General features: G+C 55.1%; 9 protein-coding genes across 9 annotated transcripts; 7 read left to right on the plus strand and 2 right to left on the minus strand.

Annotated features, from left to right (window-relative positions):
* Nucleotides 1-277: 277 nt before the first annotated feature.
* On the plus strand, nucleotides 278-1,575 carry HMPREF1541_02137 (uncharacterized protein; the record flags this gene model as incomplete). Its single annotated transcript, XM_008716493.1, has 3 exons — nucleotides 278-456; nucleotides 531-1,059; nucleotides 1,114-1,575. The coding sequence occupies 3 exons, from the start codon at nucleotides 278-280 to the stop codon at nucleotides 1,573-1,575; spliced, it is 1,170 nt and encodes a 389-aa protein (XP_008714715.1).
* A 452-nt stretch (nucleotides 1,576-2,027) lies between these two features.
* On the plus strand, nucleotides 2,028-2,725 carry HMPREF1541_02138 (uncharacterized protein; the record flags this gene model as incomplete). The annotated part of the gene is made up of 4 exons (XM_008716494.1): nucleotides 2,028-2,105; nucleotides 2,156-2,194; nucleotides 2,252-2,527; nucleotides 2,591-2,725. The coding sequence occupies 4 exons, from the start codon at nucleotides 2,028-2,030 to the stop codon at nucleotides 2,723-2,725; spliced, it is 528 nt and encodes a 175-aa protein (XP_008714716.1).
* A 2,914-nt stretch (nucleotides 2,726-5,639) lies between these two features.
* On the plus strand, nucleotides 5,640-7,550 carry HMPREF1541_02139 (uncharacterized protein; the record flags this gene model as incomplete). The annotated part of the gene is made up of 4 exons (XM_008716495.1): nucleotides 5,640-5,667; nucleotides 5,719-6,015; nucleotides 6,063-7,345; nucleotides 7,404-7,550. The coding sequence occupies 4 exons, from the start codon at nucleotides 5,640-5,642 to the stop codon at nucleotides 7,548-7,550; spliced, it is 1,755 nt and encodes a 584-aa protein (XP_008714717.1).
* A 1,270-nt stretch (nucleotides 7,551-8,820) lies between these two features.
* Nucleotides 8,821-9,762, plus strand: HMPREF1541_02140 (uncharacterized protein; the record flags this gene model as incomplete). Its single annotated transcript, XM_008716496.1, has 1 exon — nucleotides 8,821-9,762. One exon carries the CDS (start codon nucleotides 8,821-8,823, stop codon nucleotides 9,760-9,762), a length of 942 nt encoding a protein of 313 aa, XP_008714718.1.
* Nucleotides 9,763-10,381: 619 nt separating this feature from the next.
* HMPREF1541_02141 (uncharacterized protein) lies at nucleotides 10,382-12,754 on the minus strand (the record flags this gene model as incomplete). The annotated part of the gene is made up of 1 exon (XM_008716497.1): nucleotides 10,382-12,754. The coding sequence occupies one exon, from the start codon at nucleotides 12,752-12,754 to the stop codon at nucleotides 10,382-10,384; it is 2,373 nt and encodes a 790-aa protein (XP_008714719.1).
* Nucleotides 12,755-13,176: 422 nt separating this feature from the next.
* Nucleotides 13,177-15,126, plus strand: HMPREF1541_02142 (uncharacterized protein; the record flags this gene model as incomplete). The annotated part of the gene is made up of 1 exon (XM_008716498.1): nucleotides 13,177-15,126. The coding sequence occupies one exon, from the start codon at nucleotides 13,177-13,179 to the stop codon at nucleotides 15,124-15,126; it is 1,950 nt and encodes a 649-aa protein (XP_008714720.1).
* A 1,509-nt stretch (nucleotides 15,127-16,635) lies between these two features.
* On the plus strand, nucleotides 16,636-17,511 carry HMPREF1541_02143 (uncharacterized protein; the record flags this gene model as incomplete). Its single annotated transcript, XM_008716499.1, has 3 exons — nucleotides 16,636-16,824; nucleotides 16,948-17,322; nucleotides 17,431-17,511. 3 exons carry the CDS (start codon nucleotides 16,636-16,638, stop codon nucleotides 17,509-17,511), a joined length of 645 nt encoding a protein of 214 aa, XP_008714721.1.
* Nucleotides 17,512-17,556: 45 nt separating this feature from the next.
* Nucleotides 17,557-18,509, minus strand: HMPREF1541_02144 (uncharacterized protein; the record flags this gene model as incomplete). Its single annotated transcript, XM_008716500.1, has 3 exons — nucleotides 17,557-17,828; nucleotides 17,882-18,261; nucleotides 18,316-18,509. 3 exons carry the CDS (start codon nucleotides 18,507-18,509, stop codon nucleotides 17,557-17,559), a joined length of 846 nt encoding a protein of 281 aa, XP_008714722.1.
* A 663-nt stretch (nucleotides 18,510-19,172) lies between these two features.
* On the plus strand, nucleotides 19,173-20,543 carry HMPREF1541_02145 (uncharacterized protein; the record flags this gene model as incomplete). The annotated part of the gene is made up of 1 exon (XM_008716501.1): nucleotides 19,173-20,543. One exon carries the CDS (start codon nucleotides 19,173-19,175, stop codon nucleotides 20,541-20,543), a length of 1,371 nt encoding a protein of 456 aa, XP_008714723.1.
* Between the last annotated feature and the right edge of the window lie 402 nt (nucleotides 20,544-20,945).

The following is a 20,945-nucleotide window of genomic DNA, read 5'->3' on the forward strand; positions in this document are numbered from 1 at the left end:
CAGGGCCATTACACGATACTAAAACATCCTAGGTCGCTGGTAGTTTGGAGCCGGCCACGGAGATCAACAACCTCGGCACTCCTCGGGCGCCTTGCGTCCTCCCCACCCCCGACTTCCGGACCCCATTCGCCGCCCATACGAAAGCACGTCAGGTACATAGCGTTTTAGATGCCGCATAGCTCGCAGCGTCTTGATGTACACACTACCGCCGATTCTGCTGAGCTCACTTCATCCATCTCACCCTCATCGCTGATCTCACCGTCTACGACCAGCCGGCATGTCATCGGCGGAGGATTTGAAGAAGGTGAAACCGTCTGCCCGGCACGATCTGGACGATGCCTCACTGGGCAAATGGCTACTACAGGATGGTAAGATTGCCGGATTGAAGTTGCCGGTAGTGTCGACGAAGATCGGCTACGGGCAGAGTAACCCGACTTATTTCGTGGATGATGCCAGGTAAGTTAGGTTCTAACCCTTTGCTCCAGCAGGTCTTGGGGGTCATGCTGACGAGGCTCTCCTGAATTCCACAGTGGAACACGCTTCATTCTGCGCAAGAAGCCGTCCGGCACCATCATCTCCCCGGTCGCGCACCAGGTGGATCGTGAGTTCCGAGTCTTGCAAGCACTTGGCACCGTGCCCAACTTCCCCGTGCCCCGCGTCTACTCGCTGTGCATGGACACGTCTGTCATTGGCACGGCTTTCTATGTCATGGAGTTTGTTAAGGGGCGCATTATCACGGACCCATTCCTAGGCGAGCTGTCGCCGGAAGAGAGAAAAAAGGCGTGGTTTTCGTTTATTGAGACGCTGGGGTGGTTGCACAGTATTGAGCCGGACGCAATAGGGTTGCAAGGGTATGGAAAGAAGACAGAGTTCTATAGGAGGCATTGCCGCACATATGCGCGTATTGAGGAGCAGCAGGCCAAGGTCAAGGATGTGAAGACGGGGAAAGAGCTGGGAAGGGCTCATGAGAAGTTTGATGAGATTGTGGACTTTGTGAGGAGCCATGCGCCGGGGGAGAGATATGCGATCGTTCATGGGGACTTCAAATTCGATAACCTGGTGAGTGATCCTGTAGCCGGGCTGTAAGGAAGGGAGAGCTGATGCCTTGAACAGGTTCTACATCCAACGGAGCCGAGAGTGATCGCGATTTTGGACTGGGAGCTGTCGACTATTGGGCATCCGCTTATGGATTTGGTCTATGCCGTAGGACCATTCTGGAACACGCAAACATCCACCGGACATCCAGGGGCGGAGAGTGATGAGTCGCCCTTCAGCCCACAGAACAGATCAAAAAGTGGAATGCCTGACCCGGAAGAGCTGTTGAATCGCTATTGTGAAATCGTCGGATTCGACCCAAGGAAGGACGGCGGAGGAAGGGACTGGGAGGTAGCTAAGGTCTTTCATTATGTGAGAGGGGGAACGATTGCGCACGGAATCCAGGCCAGGACAATCAGTGGACAGGCGAGTTCTGATTTTAGCCATGTGTACTTTGAGAACACGAGGAGGAGTCTGAACGCGGCGCTGAAGAAGGTTGAGGAGTTGAAGGATAACGAACGGCGGAAGGCCAAGCTATAACAGTAGCCGAACGAGAGTCCTTTTCAGACAAATGAGGTCGCATTTCCTCAAGTAGAGTCGATCCCTGTAAGAAAACTGAAACAGGACGAGACAGCAGATGTGCTCGATAACAGCGGGAGGTCACCTCGGATGAAGCAAGGCAAAAGCGACGGCGTGGAGTTGGGGCAAGGGAGTCGGAAGCTTCGATGTCCGCCAAGGATTTTCGGGCGGTCAAGGCAACCACGACTGTGGTGCTCTTCATCTTTCGCTCACCTTTCGCTATCGTTATTCCATCATTTGCGCTTCTGTTTCATATATCCATATCGTAGTCATCAACAGACTCCAGCCATTGAGTCTCCGATCCTCAGCGTCGCGACTGTGGAGGGGCCAAGGAGTATGTTTGGTGACACCTGTTAAGTGGCTTCTTCCTCAGCAACCGCCAAGGCGTAAGCGCCTTTCATCGCCCGCCCGTCATGGGTGCCTCATTAACCAAGATGTTCTCGGGGCTCATATGGGGCAAGAAGGACATCCGAATTTTGATCTTGGGACTTGTAAGATCTGCTTTGGTGTGCTTCCAATGAGATCTGACCAGCATGGGTAGGACAATGCTGGCAAGACCACGCTACTCTACAGATTAAAGGTTGGTCCTTGACCAGGGTTGCACGTCTCCTTAGCTCATCTAATGATGCGGCTTTAGATCGGTGAAGTGGTCACTACGATACCCACCATTGGCTTCAACGTCGAGTCGGTCCAGTACGGGAACCTGAATTTCGATGTCTGGGATCTTGGTGGCCAGACCTCCATCAGACCGTACTGGCGGTCATACTACGCCAACACGGCGGCTGTCATCTTCGTCGTCGATTCTACCGACATCGAGCGTCTAGAGATTGCTGCAGACGAGCTGCGCAATATGTTAAATGAAGAGGAGCTGAAAGATGCAGCTCTGCTGGTGTTTGCCAACAAACAGGATCAGGTGCGTTTGAAGTTCGCTCTCCGATCGCAAACACGCATGTCATGCTGACAAGTTGTTCCCCAGCCTGGTGCACAAGGTGCCGGTGAAATATCAGAAGCATTGAGGCTCGGCGAGCTGCGTGATCGCAACTGGAGTATAGTCGCGTGCTCAGTCATTGACGGCAAGGGCATCAGCGAGGGCATGGATTGGTTGGTGTAAGTTGCCATGATGCTTTCACCGTAGCTGGTCATCGCTAACAAGTCACAGGCAAACGGTGCAGTCGGACTCGTGAGCCTCCAGATACCCATAGTTGCATCATTGGACCCTTTCTGCCCATGTCACCCAGGAAACTGTATCGTGGTGATCATCGTGTCGTGCTTGCTGCAAACTGCTTTGCTGAGAAGTGAAAGGAACACAGCAGAAGGATTCACCGATGCAGAGATGCAGAGATGACAGCCTCCGTGCATCACTGCCAGACTCGACAAACCCAAGTCAAGCCTCGATGGCATATCTCGCTTAACCCCCACCGGTCAAAAGCACGCCTCGCGGGTCCCTTTGCCCTGCATGGCCACACGACTCGTGTAGTAACACTCAACCTTTGCACTTTTTGACGTCTGTTTTCGTTACGGTGCATATCGCATGTACAAACCGAGGCCAATCCCTGCCATCGCTGAGTTGACCGTGGTCGACCTCGAGCGATGGCAGGCGCCACCAAAATCGACGATGCCCCCCTCTCGTGTTACTTGGTGGATCCTTGTGCTTGTTATTGCATCTTCTAGATAGCGGAGATGTGATGGTGCTGCCTGAGGACCATGCCAAGCCTCCGGACAAACACTCCTTGTTGTGGGCGGAAGCCCGAGGCCACTTGCAGACAAGATGTCTCTGCAAGTCGAGCGACAGCTTTCAAGTGGCTTTGGCGGGCTCAAAAACGCCGTCGCAGCCGCTGAGTGGACTTCCCAATAGATTCACAAGGATCAGCAAACAGCACACCCATCCTGCACAAGTCTGACGCAACAAACAACGTGGCTGGCCCGTCCCCCGGTCGAGGGGGCTTCGCAGGTTGCACAGCATGAGCTCATTCTCGGATTCTCCTGCAGCTACTGATGTCCTTCGTATTCTGAGGCAGACATCTCAACTGGCACAGCGACAGATCAGGGAATGCAAATTGAGAGGTAAGCTCGACTCGCTGCAGCGGTCATGCCCAGAGTTATGCCAATACTTGAATCATGGCTTAGGCGAATGGCTATGCTTCAGTAAACACTCCTCACATCTCCCCCACGTCGCGCCTAGCCCGACAAGCTCGCCGTACCACCACCGGCCCCTGACTGATCGGCGATTTGATGCAAGAGCGGGTACGACTTGCATGGGCAGGGCCAAAAAAAGGGCAGGAACCGTTGCCACATATACAGCCAGCATACCTTGTCTGGATGCTGCCCTCGGCTGCCTCGTTAAGGGTTGCTCTTCGGAACACAGACCTCGAGACATGGGAGAGCCAGTACTGCTGGTGCTCTCCTGTGGGCATCTGAATCACCGCCATTTTGTTTCTGCTGCAGAACCAGCATCCGGCACTTGCCGGTGTGCGTATCCTTGTTCCAAGCAGCATACGAGCCAGCCTGATTGAAGCCAAGCCATACCGAGCACAGTTAATCTACAGCTTCATACAGAGTGCGGCACGTTCTTCAGAAATTGAATCGGGTAGAGCAACGATGAAGCTAGAGCGGTCCGATGCCAACGTTTGATTTAAGTATAACCGGGGTCTTGTCCATCGGCGCTTTCTGCAGCTCGCGAGAGGCTGCCGGGGCTCGGTTGTTTAGGTACTTGTTAGACCAAAAAACCCTTAGCATTGAGGGCACGACTCATGCGTGCGTCATGTTTAGGCACTGGGTGGGTATGATAGTGGGGCAAGGGAAACCCGCGTGCCGGTGAAGATCTTCTTAGGGCCTTCCACAGCACGCTGTTTGAGCGCCTGTCTCGTACTCAGAAGGAAAAGGCATCTTTGGTCCAGTTCCGTCGGGCTGCGGACATGACCTTGAGGCTGCTGATTGATCTACTCGCCCCATGGTCCTACCGTATGCACCAGGGCTCAGACGAGAAAGGGGCCCTTGGTTCAGTCGCTTTCGATGGGTCACGTCACACGAGCGGTGGCAGTGGAAGTACCTGGCATTGAGGAGCACGCCGTTAGCGGTTGGGCCTAGGATGTCCTGCAACGCCTCTGCACCATCCGCCGACGGCTCCAGTTATGGCGCAACCCAAGGAAAGAAACCCCCGAAAGTTTGAAGTGCCAGAGTCTGTGGACGCTGGCGAACGACCGGATAGGCTTGGGACTGCGCCCATGGCATCGAAGAGCCGTGAGCCGGGGTCTGCTCGCCCCAACAATCGTCGACTTTTCCGCACGCCTAGCAGCCGGGCGGCCGGTAGGCTGGTAGCTAGCCAAATGATTCTGTCTTTCTGTGTGCGAGCGGCCCAGCCTTGACGTAATCGGCTCTTGATCGACGACACTCAAGCCGGCACCGACGCCACCGCTCTGGTGCCGCGGTAGCAGTTTCATTTTTTAGCAGAAGCCTACTTGACGCCACCGAGGCCTTCTACGATTTGCTGCTTAAGAATTCGGAGCAAAGCCTGTGAAGAAAACCCAACAAGCCTGTCGGACACATCGCCGATTGCACACTCAGAGTAAGCATCACGCACGGGCGCGCACGTCTAGTACCGGGTAGGCGCGCGCGGTTGTTCGTGTTGGAAGCGAGCCACTGAGCTGCGCTATTACTTCGTTACGAACTTGGTTTCCCACTCTTCCTGTCTCCAGCCCAGAACAGCCTCAGCCATTCTCGTCTGTGAAGCGACTAAACATGGATTAGCTGCAGTGTTATCCAGCTTCCCCGCCAGCTATCGAGCCTCTTCAAGGCAATCAGTGTCTTAGCCGGGCTTCACACACGTCCACAGACCTTGTGGCTTCGTCCCACCTTGACCTGGGATCTTGATATTTCCTGGTCCACCAGCTCGCCGGCCCTGGGCTTTTCGGATCTTCAAAAAGCCCGCGCTGCTCCTCATGCTGCCTCAGTCTCTACAGCGTCTTTTAGGACAGCTCGGACCATAAGGGCTTTTAGGCCTCAATTGCCGATTTGTATTCCTCAACATGGAAACAGTGTTTATTACTATTCACGGTCAGCGCCGCCCCTCACCCCAACATTCGTATTCGTACTGAACCATTGCAGACCTGTCACTAGATGCTCGCATCAAATTCTGTTCCGACAGCGTCGAGTACATCTTGGGCTATACGCCCCAAGAAGTGCGTGGCAAATCATGCTGGGAATACTTCCATCCCCAGGAGATTCCCTTTGCCAAGGAAGTCCATGACCGGGGCATCGCACATGACAAGGCAGCATCTCTGAATTATTGTCGCATCAAACACAAGGATGGATCATGGGTGGGCTGCGAATGCGTCTTCACCGTTGTCCACGATGTCCTCATCGGATGTACTTCAGTCTACCAAAGCGGGCCCAAGGCTCAACGTGCGCACGCCCTGTCGAGTTGTTTGACCACGCTGACCATCAACTAGGGCGAAAGGCAGACTCACACAATGTTCGCCGGATCTTCTCTTCCTCGCCACGAGACCCACGTTACCACATGTTGTCATATCTCTCCAGCAAGTTCACGCAGATGCCCGAGCCGCACGAGAGGGAGCCTCGAGCCGCTCTGTTTCTCAATCGATTCACACGCACATGTCCCGTCATGTACGCCACATCCGGCGTCCGTGATGTCCTTGGGCTCGAACCGGACCAGATCAACGGCAAGAGCTTCTACTACTGCATCGAGGAGGTTTGCCTCCAGGAGTCAGTCAAGTGCCTGGAGAGCGCCAAAGCCAACGATTCGATCGCATACCTGCGTTTCCGCTACCGCAATCCAATGCAGAATCCCTCTCGAACACACTCCGTGGCCGTATCTGACATGTCAGAAAGTGATGAGGACGAGGATGGCGGAGTGGCAATTCCGGGATCGCGCTCGAGCGTGAGTATGCGAGATTCGGTCACTCCTCAGCCAAATGGTGGTGCCACTCTTGTCGATGGGGTCCACTCCTCAGACTCGGTGCCACGCCTGACCGGCAACGGCTCCGGACCTGGTCCCGCGCCGGAGTCTGATGGCGTTAATGGACACAGAAGATTACCGGAGGAAGTCGCTGGACGTTCCTCGTCTGATCAAAGCATGGGTCAAGATGCTCAGGCTGCTCGGGCTGCTCACGAAGCCATCTTTGACCCGCCCGAATTAACATCCTCAAATTCTACATCCACCAACACCACTCCTGATGACAATCAAGGAGTCGAACTCGAAGCCGTCATCTCTTGCACATCGGACGGTCTGGTTGTGATCCTCAGGAAAGCCCATCCACTGGTGCCCGAACTGCTCGGTGACACAGTTTCTTCTCAGTACGAGAACGGCATGTATGCGTCGCCATGGGCTCCAGAGCCTGTTATGCCACATCATATGGACCAGACAGCGCCGATGCCTACTGTATCCTTCCCAGCAATGCAGACCCCTGCGGAGGCCGGCTTTATGGCTGCCATCCGCGATGTGGCGGTCTTTGCTTGGTCACTGACGGGCATCAACGGCTCGTTAGCCGACTACGGTAAGGGCAAGCCCACTGATGACGCAACTCCGCCTGGTGGTCTACCTGTGTGGGATCCGAATGCGACTCAAGATCTTTATGAAGAGTATAATGGCTTCTCGGGGAGTAGACATCGACCATACCCTGGCATGGGCTATCCAACTGGAGAGAGACACCCCGGACAGCCCGGCGGCTTAGCAGAATCATCTACCAGCAGCGACGACGAGGTTGTATGGAAGGTACGTGAACATGTCTACCCACTGCTCAATCTTAAGCAATTGCTAACTTTTCTGTCAGCGAGCACCCACCATGGCACCTTGGCGCCGGCCCAAGCGCCGGGCTCACGAAGATGCGTTTGGCGAGGATCCGGCAAGTGACGCCGATGGAGAGAGCTCTGAGGGACGAAAGAAGAAGACCAAGTCCGGGGCCTACGGAACCCAGTAATTGAGCAGGGATCCTATTGCCCGGGGATTAGTTCTATACTGTTTGGCACAGGGAGAGACCCCAGCTCTTCTCATGAGTGACGACAAAATTTTGTGTAGCATCAGAACTGAGTAGCTTGTCTACTCTGTATCATCAGATGTCTTGTCTCTTACTTCTGATGCACCGTACGGTGCTTAACGCTTCACTGCCTGATGTCACGTGTTTTCCTGACGCGCTTTCCTTCCCCGCAAAAGAAAGGCGCGTCGGCCGTCGCGACTTCCTGCGCTTCACTTCCCCCTCATTTGCTCTTCATGCTTCTCTCTTCTCTCGTAACATTTCTGGGTCGTTCTTAGAAGACAGCTTCACTTTCTGGCTCTGGATCGCCTCGCCTCGCCTAGCCTCGCTAGGCTGTGCCACGCACGTTATGCCACTCAATGGTGAAAACCGACGCATCTATGCTCAACCGGCCTCACCTCATGACAAAACCCCCACGTATTCCCAGGATGCGTCCACGAACCATCACCGACCACTCGCAGCTATGAAAGAGCAGCCACCGCTGGCTAGCATGGCTCCGTCTAAAAGTCAAACGCCTGCGAGGTCAATCTACGGCTTCTATGACGAACGTCCAGATCGGCAAACCGGGTACAACACTGCATTGACGCAGCGTGGCTTGATTCGCGTAGGGTCTGAGCCTCGCAAGGCAACCACTACTGCTGTGTCACACAACACAGGAGCTTCATCTAGTACTCATCAGAACCGCTCAAACCTAGCGGCGATGGACATGAAGCTCCCCGTACCGGACACAACGCGCGCTCAGCAGGCGCCGCCAATGAAGCACCAGACATCACAGAGCTCCGATAGTAGTATACAAGACCGACACCTGCGAACGCCGGGAAAATCCGGCAGTCTGCAACAGCGGGGAAACCCTTTCGGGCACAATGTATTCACTCTTCACCAAGTTTGACATTTCACGCTGACGTGTAGGCAGGCTAGACACGACTCTCGCGAAGACATCGGCGATGACACCTCTGCAACTTTCGACCCGCGGTACTGGGAAGATTATGGCGAAGATGAACAGGGCCCTCTCCAAGATCCTACGACCATTTGGCGGGGCCAATCCGGTGGTAACGATGGTGTGTATTTGCACCGGGCTAGTTGCTCGCAGCGAAATCAATCGAAGTTAACGGTGATGATAGTCATGCATGAGATAGGTCGCACACTTCGACCGGGTGAACTTGCCGATGCGAGGCAGTTCTTTCAAACCACGTACGGGCACGCTTCACACAGCGAGATGGACTTCGATATCGAGGACTCTGAACATGCTGATAGTGTCCATAATGATGACTCGACCTCTGTTCTGTTCAACGCCAACGATAGAGTCGATCTGCAGCTCCAGCAGTGTCGGAGGGACGAAACTCCGTCGAAGCCACCCCCTGTACGCGAGCCCGCCAACAAGAACGGTACGAAAGCTACTCATAAAAAAGTCGTCGTCCAAGTACCCGAGCATAATCAGAAACGTGAACGGACAAGCTCTCCAATAACTGAGCCGATGCAAACCCACCATCAGGCACAGGAAGATCTGGCACGCCTCCAGGGGTACGCAAAGGAGCACTTGGAGGAGTTCCGGGACAACCAGGCCCATCCGGAGTTGGGTAGCACTTCGCGATCTGTGGCACAGCCGACCGCAGCAGTGTCGAAAGTTGCAGAGTCACAAGATTCCTCTGAGGACGAGCAACCGCAACCCCGGCCTCAAACTCAAGGCACGACCGCGAAGAAACGATCTCTGGAACAAATCGACTACGACCACGAGAAACTCGCGACAATGGCATACGCCGATCTAGACGCTACCCCCTTTCTGTCTGATCCTCGCACTCCTGCGCCCAAAGCAGCCGTGAACTCTACCGGAAACCCTATCAACCTCGCTTCACGCCTTGCCAGCCTCAATCAGATGAATGCTGAGACCCAGAAAGCCCTGTTCCGCTCTCTCACGGATGCCGAGAATGTAGAGGTCGGCCAATGGTTTGTAGAAAAGTTTGGCGATAGCTTGAAGACCCTGATGGAGCAACGATTGGCGAGGAGGAAAGTGGCGTTGAGGTATGAGTTGGAGGCGAAGAAACGGCAGAGACAGGTGGAGCTCAGAAGCGCCGATCTGGACGGGGAGCTGAGTGAGCTGAGGAAGGGTGGGAATCAGTTGATTGAGGGCCGAGCGAGTCCGCGGCCTAAAGCTGCGTAGTCGGCAGAAACAATGCGCCAGTCACCGAACCGTCCTGCTGTGCGTGCGAGATCGAAATGCAAGGTGATGGAAAGACCGAGAAGCGTGGGCGAGCAACAAAGACACGAAGAAGGGTCGGAGGGCGCCAGAGGGAAGTGGAAGTACCCGCTCACCATGAAATGTGATATGATTCTGTATATGACGACGATATGATGGCATGGCATGGCATAGCATGGCATGGCGAGGCCCTGCTCTACTCTGCAAGATAGAGGGACGTAGAGATAGGCGAATCCCCCTGTGCTGTACTGTAATTGGAACGAAAGACTCTTCTTGATGGGCAGAAGCATGAAAGTGTGCGTATGTGTCTGTGTATATGGGGAAGTGCAATTGATGCATAGTGGCCCCTGTCCACCTAGATTCCTGGGGTCCAAATACCATCGTCTCTGATCTATGGCAGTGGTGATGGCAAGGCCGCTCCTGCTCCGCTCCAGAGCTGGGTCGTTGGTCGCTGGTGACCGGTCGGCCCCACATCTATCTGAGTACTTCGCCCTCTAGTATGGCGAGGAAGCTACCCTGCCCGGGACTGATCTTGCGAAAATCTGGTCCACCGTCATGTCACAGTCTGCGGCGCTGCCCTCGTTCAGCTATTAGCCTCGGTGCCGCTGCCGGTCCCAGTACTGCCACCGCCGTCACCACTCGCCGCCGCCGCCGCCACCGCCGCCTCCTGCTCTTCTTCGCCAATAATCCTCAAGTTCTCCAGCACGCGGCCCAAACGCTGATAGTCGCGCAGCAATTCCTGAATCTCCCCAACGCGCAGTTCCGCCGCGTCCTCGAGCGCCATGAATTTCTGCCGGGGCGGCTCCGCGCGGATCTGTGCCGTCTCGTCCAGCGTGGGGGCGCGGAGACTGGCTTCTTCGGCGGACGGATCGGGTGGCGGCAGGGATTTCTCGCTGCTGGTGGTGCGCGCTAGCTGGGTGCTACGCGGCGAGGGCAGGCTGCCAGGAGGCGGAGTGTTCTGGCGGCCGAAGCTCCGGAATGCGCCGCCGAAGGCTGAGGAGATATTATTTAAAGGGTTGATGCTGGATCCGAAATTCTTGACGGAGTCGAGCGGATTGGTATTGTTGTTGGTTGCGGCAACGGGGGTCTGGTTGGCCGAGCTCTTGCTCTTGTCCTGCGGCGTGGCGGCGCCTCCGGTAGTGGGTAGTTCGGTGGAGGAGCCGGTAGCTGCAAAAGCGACCTTCCTGTTTGCGCTATTCGAGAGGGAGGGTGTGTTGCTGCTGGCATTGCTACGCTGGCTATCGGCAGAGCGGTCTCGGATGATGGAAGCACCACGGCGGCGACCGCCAAAAAGCCCCAGCACCTTTTCTTCTGTGGAACTGAGCTTTGCATTCGAGGCGCCGGAGATACTATCGCCTGCAATGGAGCTGGTTTCACTGATCGCTGTGTCGTCCTCGGTCGGAGTCAAAGGCCTGGAAACGAGTTCCCGGGCTTCGTCCAAAGTCTTTGGTACGATCACTTCGGCCGTAGGAGAATCGACAGAGCGCTCACGTAGCTTGCCAAACAGAACTTTGAAGCTATTGTCGAGAGTGGATGAAATGGTTTTGATGGACTCTTCAGCAGTAGAGCGCACCGCAGTCGGAGCATTAGAGATCGGTTGCAACAGGTCAGACAGGGTTCTTTGATGTCGTGGCGGTGGGAGTGCTTTGGCGAGTGTAACAGAGGGCTTTGAAGTAGCTGGATCAGCAGGAGTACCAGTAGCTGAAGAGGTGGTTGTGGAAGTCAGAGGGTCGGTCGGCGATGGCATGGTCAATGCCATCTTGGGAAAGGGTTCTGGCAGCTCATCTTGTGGTGTTCCGGCCTGACTGCTGCTGGTCTTCTTGGGGCCCTCGGGTTGCTCATCGGCCCGAAGGCTCGCCAGATCGACATTCTCGAGAAAGCTGATGGCGGCCTCCAAATTGGTCATGCAGTAGGCTGCTTCTCCGTCGATCTTGCTTGCGGTCCGGAAGCGCTGGATGAAGTTGAGGTTGCTGATGATGTTGATGCCTTCTAGTGGCGAAGAGATGAGGGTGTAGATGAGGGTTGGGAGGATCTCGTCGGCGGAGGACGAGGATGGCATTATGGTGGACAGGGCATCAACTATCGCTTTATGGGCAGTTGTGAGGTGCTGCAACTTCCCCAGGGGATATTGTTCTTCGTTCATTCTGGCCAGACCTTCTCTGGCCGGGGCTAGGGACTCTTGCAAGTCTTCGATAGAGCAGGTGCTCTTGTCGTCCATTTCAACGCCTAGATCTCTGAGGCCAATACCGACCAATGCCAGCGCAGCTGTTTTTGATCGGAGCTTCTCATCCCGTACCTCGTCTAAAGAGCTTTTGTGCCGCCATATCTTCTCATACACTTTCTCACACGCACGCCGTTCCACGGCCTCTTCGAGCAGAATGCGCTTGTACTCCAGTAACCGCCTAGCTTTCCTCTTCTCGGTCACTTCAGATGCAGTCAACATCTGCTGTGCGCCCCCTTTTGGAGGGGCTAGTGAGTCGGCGCTTTTTTTAGATGCTAGTGGTTGAGGCTTCTTTCCCGTGGCTAGATCCCGATTCAGCCTCGACATGAGGGTCGCGATGTGTGTGGAGACACTGCCAGAGGCTCGAATGTAGAACTCTTGGAACAGTTCAGATAGTTGGTCGGCGGTCGGAGGCTCATTGTAGATTTTGGCACTCAAGGACTCGACAAAGCGATCGGTCAAGCTGGCGAGCTCGATAGGCAGTTCATCGAACTTATCCGGGAGACTATTGGTCTTGCCGATGGCTGGGCTCAAAGCCTCGTCCTCTGTTTCTTCCTGCTTCTCAAATACATCTTCTCTACCTTGGTCCTTCTTCGGTGACTTGAGCGAAACTGGAGAAGCCACCGTGCTCGCACGAGTCCTTCCGGGGGAGGGCGGTTCATATCTCGCAAAGGATTTGGAGGAAAGAGGTGAGGGTCTGTTCTTGACAGAACCACTCGAAGCGGTTCTCGACATGTTTTCACAGGCTTAGGTGTACACTGAAGAGCTTGAAGCAGTGGGAGCCTCTGTATCGCTAAGGAATGCTTTATACATATGCGAGGCCCATGTTTCAGCGTGTTTTAGGTGAGCACAGATTGTCCGGCAATTATGGGCTCGCAAAACGGTGCCTGGCCTTACATCAGCAACAGATGAGCGGTAGCCTGATTCGATTTGATCACAATCGGAGCGTCAGGCGGAGGTCTTGGAAGAGGACGCGTGGTGGCATTCGAGGGCGGATTGTCGTTGCTAGTCAGGCACGGGGCAGGTGGACCAATCACATGCAATGATGTCAACAACTCCCGCCTCAAGTCGTCCGGTTCACATGAGCACTACATCTCTCTGTCATCTCTGTCTCTCTTTCCTTTTGTATACTGCCGTGCTGTCGAGTGCCATCAGCGATGAAACACAGGAGAAAGCACACAAATCAATGTCCGTCGAGCAGACGTGTGACCGCTCTGTCGCTCCTCACTTTCTTCGCGACGTCAGTTGCCGCCATCGAGCAGGCACCTGCGATAGAGCCGTGGATTCCCTCACCCATTCCGCTCGAACCTGAAACTCACGATTTTACGCTACGCCACATCTATCACCGGGGCACTTATCAAGACCCAAATCTCCATGTCCGGGCCGATGTACACCCTAACGCGGGCGAGGTGATACCTTTCGCCAGAATCGCGGCACGCTCAAGGACAACACCGATCGAACGTCTTGTAGACCGGCAGCCCGCCCGCATTGAGCAGCATCTTGCAGAAGCTCGTCTGACCGGCCAGCCAGCGGCATTGGATGCTTCCCAATGGACGATCGACGAGGTCTCCGCACCCGATGTCACAAGCAAGGATACGGTCATCAACCTGGCTGTGATGGCGGCAAATGCATACGTGCCGGAGCCATACCAGGGCGAATGGGAGAATGTTACAAACGGATACAATGATTCCACAAGCTTCGGCTGGCAAGGAGATGGACTACGAGGGTACATCTTCGCCGACGAAGGCAATAAAACAATCGTGCTCAGCCTGAAGGGAACGTCTCCGGCGGTTTTTGATGGCGATGGGACCACGACAAGGGACAAATTAAACGACAACCTCTTCTTCAGCTGTTGCTGTGGATCAGGGGGGCAGTATTTCTGGCGACAAGTTTGCGATTGTTATACAAGCACCTACACCTGTAACTCGACCTGCCTGGGGCAAGCTCTCCGCCGTGAAAACCGGTACTATCGCGCCTCCATCGATCTATACACCAACGTCACCAAGATATATCCAGACTCCCAGGTGTGGATCGTTGGGCATTCGTTGGGGGGCGCAGTCAGCAGTCTGCTGGGCATGACTTTCGGAGTACCCGTTGTCACGTATGAAGCACCAGGGGATGATCTTGCCGCCAAGCGTCTCGGTCTTCCACGTCCTCCAACTGGTGATCCCAACAAAGCCTATCGACGGCATTATACAGGGTCGGTACATATCGGGCACACCGCTGACCCAGTCTTCATGGGAACGTGCAATGGTGCAACTTCGACTTGTACACTGGGAGGCTACGCCATGGAATCGCAGTGCCATAGTGGTCTGCAGTGCGTCTACGATACAGTTACGGATTTAAATTGGCGAGTCGGTATTGGAAACCACAAGATCCACAATGTCATCGATAACGTGTTCCGGAAGTATAAGACCGTGCCGAAATGTGTACCAGACGACGAATGTCGAGATTGCTTCAATTGGAAGTACTTCGAGAGTAATGGCTCGGACAGCACGACCACTACCACGACAAGCACCACGTCAAATACACGAACGAGGACGTCAACCTGCAAAACACCTGGTTGGTGGGGCTGCCTCGATGAGACGACAACCACTCAGCCAGTAGTAACCACCACCTATACCACAACGACATGCATCTCACCGGGATGGTTTGGTTGCAATCAAGAAGAAAACACCACGATCACGACGACCACCATCCCCGCAACAGGCACGACCACTACGACAACCACAACATCGACGCCTTCGACTTCATCCACCTCGTGCGATCATCCCGGTTGGTGGGGATGCAAGGATCCTACACCTACATCTACATCATCGACCGCAAAGCACACAGACGACCATGAGACGTGTGAGACCCCGGGGCTCTTTTTCGGCTGCAGAGATAGGCATCACCACACTTCGACGTCGAGCTTTCCTATCACTTCGGCGCCGGATTCGACTGGCGTTGCTACTAGCACAGCCTCGTCCTCGAGCTCGAGATGGAGCTGCAAACATCCTGCGTTCTTTGGCCTCATTTGTCTGGATGATGATGACGGTGGTGATTTTGGCGAATCTATTGCACCAACAATGGTGGGTGGTGAGGAAGAGTGGAACAGTGAGCTATGAGTCCATTGTACACAGTAGGCTTGCATTACAGGAACGTAGCATACGACATGATGATCTCGGGGGCATTAGTATCGGCAAGGCGCTGGGTTCGGAGTCATTCGTCTTGCATCGTCTTTCACCCATGCTTTGTATATAACCACAATTGAATAGTCAAACACTGCAATGCCTCCCTGCCAAGGCATGACATCACGCTGTACCCTTCTATTGATGGTGAGAGGGGTCATCGGCCCCGCCACAGATCGTCCACCACGTTCTCGATTCGTGGCTTTGACTTCAACTTTCAAGTTTGCTGCTCGTGTTCCATGTCCCTGGTCCTTGTATCCTCTTGGGCGGCGGGTTGTAGACCGTGCCAGGCGCTGCTGATGACGCTTGATTCGTCCTCCTGGAGAACGTGTGCTCCTCTAACGAGGCAGCAATTGGTTGATTGCATTCTTTCAAGGCTTGATTGGAACCAGGGTAGGCGAATCGTCTGAGGGGCATTGCATCGCTGTCTGCTGCAGCATTTGAGGGGGCCAGTCGGGCCACGCATCCCTGATCCGTTGACGTCAAGCCACACCTCCAGCACGCAAGCCTCAGGCTTTCTCGGTGATGATGTGATGCTACCGCGACGGGGTATAAGTATCAAGCCACATTTTGACTTCCGCCTGAACTACCACTACTTGCTACTGTCAACAGAAGAACACACTATACCGAAGACAAATCATCCTCACTCAATCAACATGTCGAACCAGGAGCAAAAGAAGTCCGGAGGTATGTCACCCCATTTTAGCAACCCGACTCTGTCCAGTTTTACCAGGCCATGCTGACTTGAGCCTGAGGAATTCTAGGTGGCATTGGCGAGACTGTAGGGTCGGCCGTCGGCGGCGTGACCGACACCGTCGGCAACACAGTAGGCGGCGTCGGTAAAGGCGTCGGCGATACCTTGGGCGGCGTCACATCAGGGCTCGGCAACACCGTCAAGGCTGGCGGCGACAAGGTTACGGGCGTGACTGGCAAGGCAGATAGTGGAAGTGGAGGTGCTAAGGCCGGTGATGAGAGCAAGCAGACCGCTCAGAATCCACTTGGTCTGTAGTTGACCAGGGGAAAGACTGCTGCATCACCTGCACTCTATGATCAATGAGCTAGTGCTGTGGAGAGCCTGACAACCATTTCTGTGTGTGGTTATCACCACGGAACCTTTCTACACACAATTTTCTTTCTCTCCCCTAGCGATCTTATAGTGATCAAGGAACGTGACGCCGCGAACATACTACTGCACCCAAGCTGTCCGACTCGTGGTAGAACCAGACGAGCCCGGCTATTCACTGCCTGACTACGGTGGCCCATGAAGGCGAGCAGCTTCTCTTTTCAACGGCCGAGGGCCAGACCAGACTTGTCGCCAGCCTTCATTCAAACCAACACGCCCTGTGTATACTTGGCTGGCATATCTTACAAGACCCATACTCCGCCATACCAACATCGGTGCCGCCGCAACTACATACTCTACGCCCTCATCCACTTCACGCAGCCATGGTCGAAGTCAAGAAATACAACCTCCCCCCTACAGCACTCATCCCCAACTCGCCACAACCACTGCTCCACTACCCCGGCCTCCTCCAAGACCTCGACTGCAACGCCCCCGGCGTCCACGACACCTTCACCAAGAATGGGTGGAAAACGCAATGGATTTTTCGCTACGGCCCTTCCCAGCGCTCACACGTACGTATACATAACAGCCCGCACTCGTGCACATCTTCGCCACTCAGCCTATTCAATCCATACACACACTCACATCGCCCACCCCAATTCGCCTCACTGACCCACCCGCCCCGAGAATCACAGTACCACTCCCGCGCCCACGAATGCATGGTCGTCCTCTCTGGCCGCGCCACCATCCGCTTCGGCGTCGCCGACACCTCAGCCGACCTCTCGGCCTCGACGCACGGCCCCGCTCGTGAATCCGGCGGCGTCGAGGTGCCCGCCCAGAAAGGGGACGTCTTTATCTTGCCGGCGGGCACGGCGCATAAGACCTTCGACACGACGCCGGGGGAGTTCAAGTTGCTGACGCCGGGGGATGGGCATGGGATTGAGGCGGGGAATGCGAGGGAGGCGTTGGGTAGTATACAGCTCGATGGCTTTACCATGATTGGCGCGTATCCTGTTGGAGGCGGGGAGTGGGATTTTGCGAAGGGTGGCGAGGATGAGGGGGCGTATGAGGTGAGTGTACCTTTCTTTGTTGGTGTTGCGAGTGCCGTACCAGTCCGCTCTCCGCCCTCTATGTTCTTGATGACTACCACTTTATCTCTCGATCTGACAGAATGGCAGAAAGTATGGGCTGTACCCAAGCCTGAGAGTGACCCTGTTCTAGGACAGGCGCCGGAAGGCCTTGTTGGGCAGTGGAAGTAATGTCTCTCTCCTATTGTACCAGCAGAAAACACGCAATCAGTGCTGCTATGGCTTCTGACTTCTCAGCTCAACCAACTGCCCCCGGCTTTCTTTGACTTTTGTGCCCCTCAGTGTGAAGTTCGCGTTCGTCCACCGACCTCGGAAGCCGAGTCCGGGATGCAGCACTGTTAGTGCAGTAGCACCGATCAAAATCATGCTGCTCTCGAGCACGAAGAAGGCTGGCTCGTTCTGTGCGATGGTACTAGAGAAGCCCTGGCTGAGCTCCACCACCCGGAAGGCGGTGCGGATCCAGATGCAGACGGTGCCCGTCGTCAGAGCTGAGTTAATCAGTGTCTGTCCCAGCATGCAGAGCGTAACGTTACTAGCTTACCGATCAGGTACCTCTTCCATAACCGCGACTGGTGCAGATGGGCGAAGTCTGGATTCCACCCCCCACGTCCCTTACGCGTATGCCACCCGAAATCAGTTGCCAGGACGATGAAGGCAGTCATTGCCGCCAGGTGTGCGGCGAGACCGGCCTGTATGAGGCGGAGACCGGTGTCTCTCACTTCTGGATCGTCACTCTGCGTGGTGCCTCCTCCGCTGGCCTGCAGCAACAGACATACAAAGTCCGCTATCATGAAGGTAATCGTGTATGTCCGTTGTTTGATACGTGAGAATCGTTCGCCATAGACGGTGACGATTCTTGCAAGACTTAGGTACACGGCGGCGGAGAAGAATGCGGGGGCGATCGTAATGCAGACAACGTCCCTACAGCATGGTCAGTGGCGGGAGCTGGACAAGCGTTTGGGGGGGATCGCTCACATGACGAAGGCGTCCTCCCCGTGGTGTTGTAGGATGCGGGCGACATAACCAAGAACTTCCAGAATGGTCCCGCAGCACATTGCGAAACTGAAACCCCATGTCTGGTACCGGATGGCCAGGGCAGATTGAGTAATGGTGAGCAGAGCATGCCAGGCGCAGAAGAAGGCATTGCCACCGAGATTATATGCGATCATGATCGAGTCGTGTCACCTCAAGCAAATCTGGCTCGATTGCAGCAGCCCGACCGATGGATAGTACGTGGCTCGGGACTACCATACTGTCGACCGAGAGAGACATGCCTCTTATATAGCGCTATGGGAGGCCATTCACAGCCTCGGCGGGACCTACGCGGCAGACATGGTCGTCGCCTGTGGCAGCATAGACGACCGGTCCAATGCTAGTGTTCGAGCCTCAAGACACAACGCCAAGATGCTATTTCGGTTGATGGTGTCGAGCGCGGACTCTTTGGGTAGTGTATTCAGCGCCTGATATCCCGTTTGCAGGCGGTGGTGCCCCCGTGAACGCCTATTGGTCCGATCGCATACTGACCAATGAACAGACAGCGATGTGGGGGACCGGCGGGGGTGGCCCAAGATCCATTCGCTCACTACTCTATCTTCCAGGTTGACAGCAGAGCCTCCCACGGGGCAGATTCTTCATCACACTTGACAGCGACTGATCGGAAACCTCCGGCAAAGAATGAACTGATGGATCAAGTAGGATATGGCTGACTTCCACTCCTAGGCCCCCGTCCAGCAAACACCCAGAACCTGATCTTCTAGGCTCTCTTGAGCACGCTACTGGGCCGTACAGTCATGTTTGCTGCCTGTTCGGTCAGCGCTCTGACAAGCTTCGCCATGAGAGAAGATTCGGAGCCTTCTGACAGACCAAAGAGGGCCAAACACTCACGCTCGAAGCGTGGGTGCAGGGTCTGCCGAATCCGCCGTATCCGGTGTGATTTGACCAAGCCATCCTGCACCAGGTGTACCAGCACTGGTCGCAAATGCGAGGGCTACCCAATCGACATCCACCCGGACGCAGATGCCGCAGCTGGGGGTGGACGCACTCTACCCGCAGCATCTGCTTTGGCTAAGGTCCTGGTGCCGCGTTCGCCCTCGGTGAATCCTCATATTGACAGCAATGAACACTCTCACTTGTCTTATTTTCAGCACCAGACCGCCCACCATTTCGGGGGCTATCTTGAAGACCAATTTTGGAGTCGATTGGTTCTACAGCTTGGGACGTCGGACAATTGCGTCCTCTATGTCACGATCGCTCTGGGCTCCCTGCATCGGAAATTTGAACAAGGATGCCGCAGCCCGAAGCAAGCCGAGCACGGAGCAGTAGGGAACGACACAGGCTACCTGTACGCGAAGGCCGTCACTCTCCTGCAAGGCCACATCGCCGAGCAAGGATGGAGGAAACTGGAGGTCACTTTGGTCTGCTGCATCCTCTGTACTGGCTTCGAGTGGCTGCGCGGTGACCCGAAATCAGCCTCTGTCCATCTGAGGGCTGGCCTTGAGATCCTGCAGCAGTGGCAGACACAAACTGCGGGAGGCCCATCTTACTGGTCCCCAGCCGGACACCTTATCCGGAACAAGCTGGCCCCTTTCTACACAAGACTGGCCCTCCAGGCGGGCACCGTACCGGATTGGTCCCTGCCGTGGAATACCTTGCAGGCGACCAATACCACCATCGAGCCATTTCAGAGCCTACATCACGCCAGAGATAGCCTCTGCAACCTCCTGGGCCAGGTTTACCTCATACCAGAGAGGAGAGAGTTGCTCAGAATGAGGACATCCAAGTCATTGAAGGAGCACAAAAAGTATGAGACTCTACTTAGCCAGTGGGCTGAATATTTCCACGCATACACTACTCGAGAAACGCTCACAGGTCATGTCCAAGCCTCCGCCATCGTTCTCTGGCTGCTGTACATCGCTGCGACAGTCATGCTCCCAAACATGTATCCGGACGCAGAGCCCGGCGACACGAAGGACGAAACAGACGCTTTTGGACGCATGGTCAATGTTGCTGAAAGACTCTTCAGTATCTATACCTCCCGCTTCTCGATCGACTTAGGTTGGGTCGCCCCTCTCTACTACGTTGCAGCCAACTGCCGCCAACCTCAGATTCGGGAAAAGGCGCTGAGATTCCTTGCCTCGCATCAGAGTTACGAGGGTTCTTGGAGTAGCCCGGAGGCCGTACTGCGAGCAAAGGGATTGATGTGACAGGCTACAGGGCAATAAGACGCCAGTGGAGGTTGCTCTGACGACGTTGTGAGTTGAAATCGAGGCTGAGCTGTACGCAACCGCTTATTAGCTCCTAAAAACGCCCCCGTGGGTGAATCTTCGCTGCATACTGTCCTAAATCACCCCCGCGATGTCAAGCCACGGATGCTTACCATTGGGGTCAAGGAAGCTTAATAGTGCTTCATCCGGCTTGCACTCGCCTGAAAGCGGCCATCCGAACCACGAGCTGAGCTGGCTAAGTTTGGGCTCCTACGAACAATGCTCATTGCACCAGTGGTATATGCTTTGGGCCGAAAGATTGAGAAGAGATGGAATCGATTCGAGGCCACTGCCTGCCCTGCGTCTGTCCCAATGCATTGTAGCTACTTGCTGTGCCGAGGG

Source organism: Cyphellophora europaea, assembly GCF_000365145.1.
Source record: "Cyphellophora europaea CBS 101466 unplaced genomic scaffold supercont1.2, whole genome shotgun sequence".
Classification (NCBI taxonomy): Eukaryota; Fungi; Ascomycota; class Eurotiomycetes; order Chaetothyriales; family Cyphellophoraceae; genus Cyphellophora; species Cyphellophora europaea.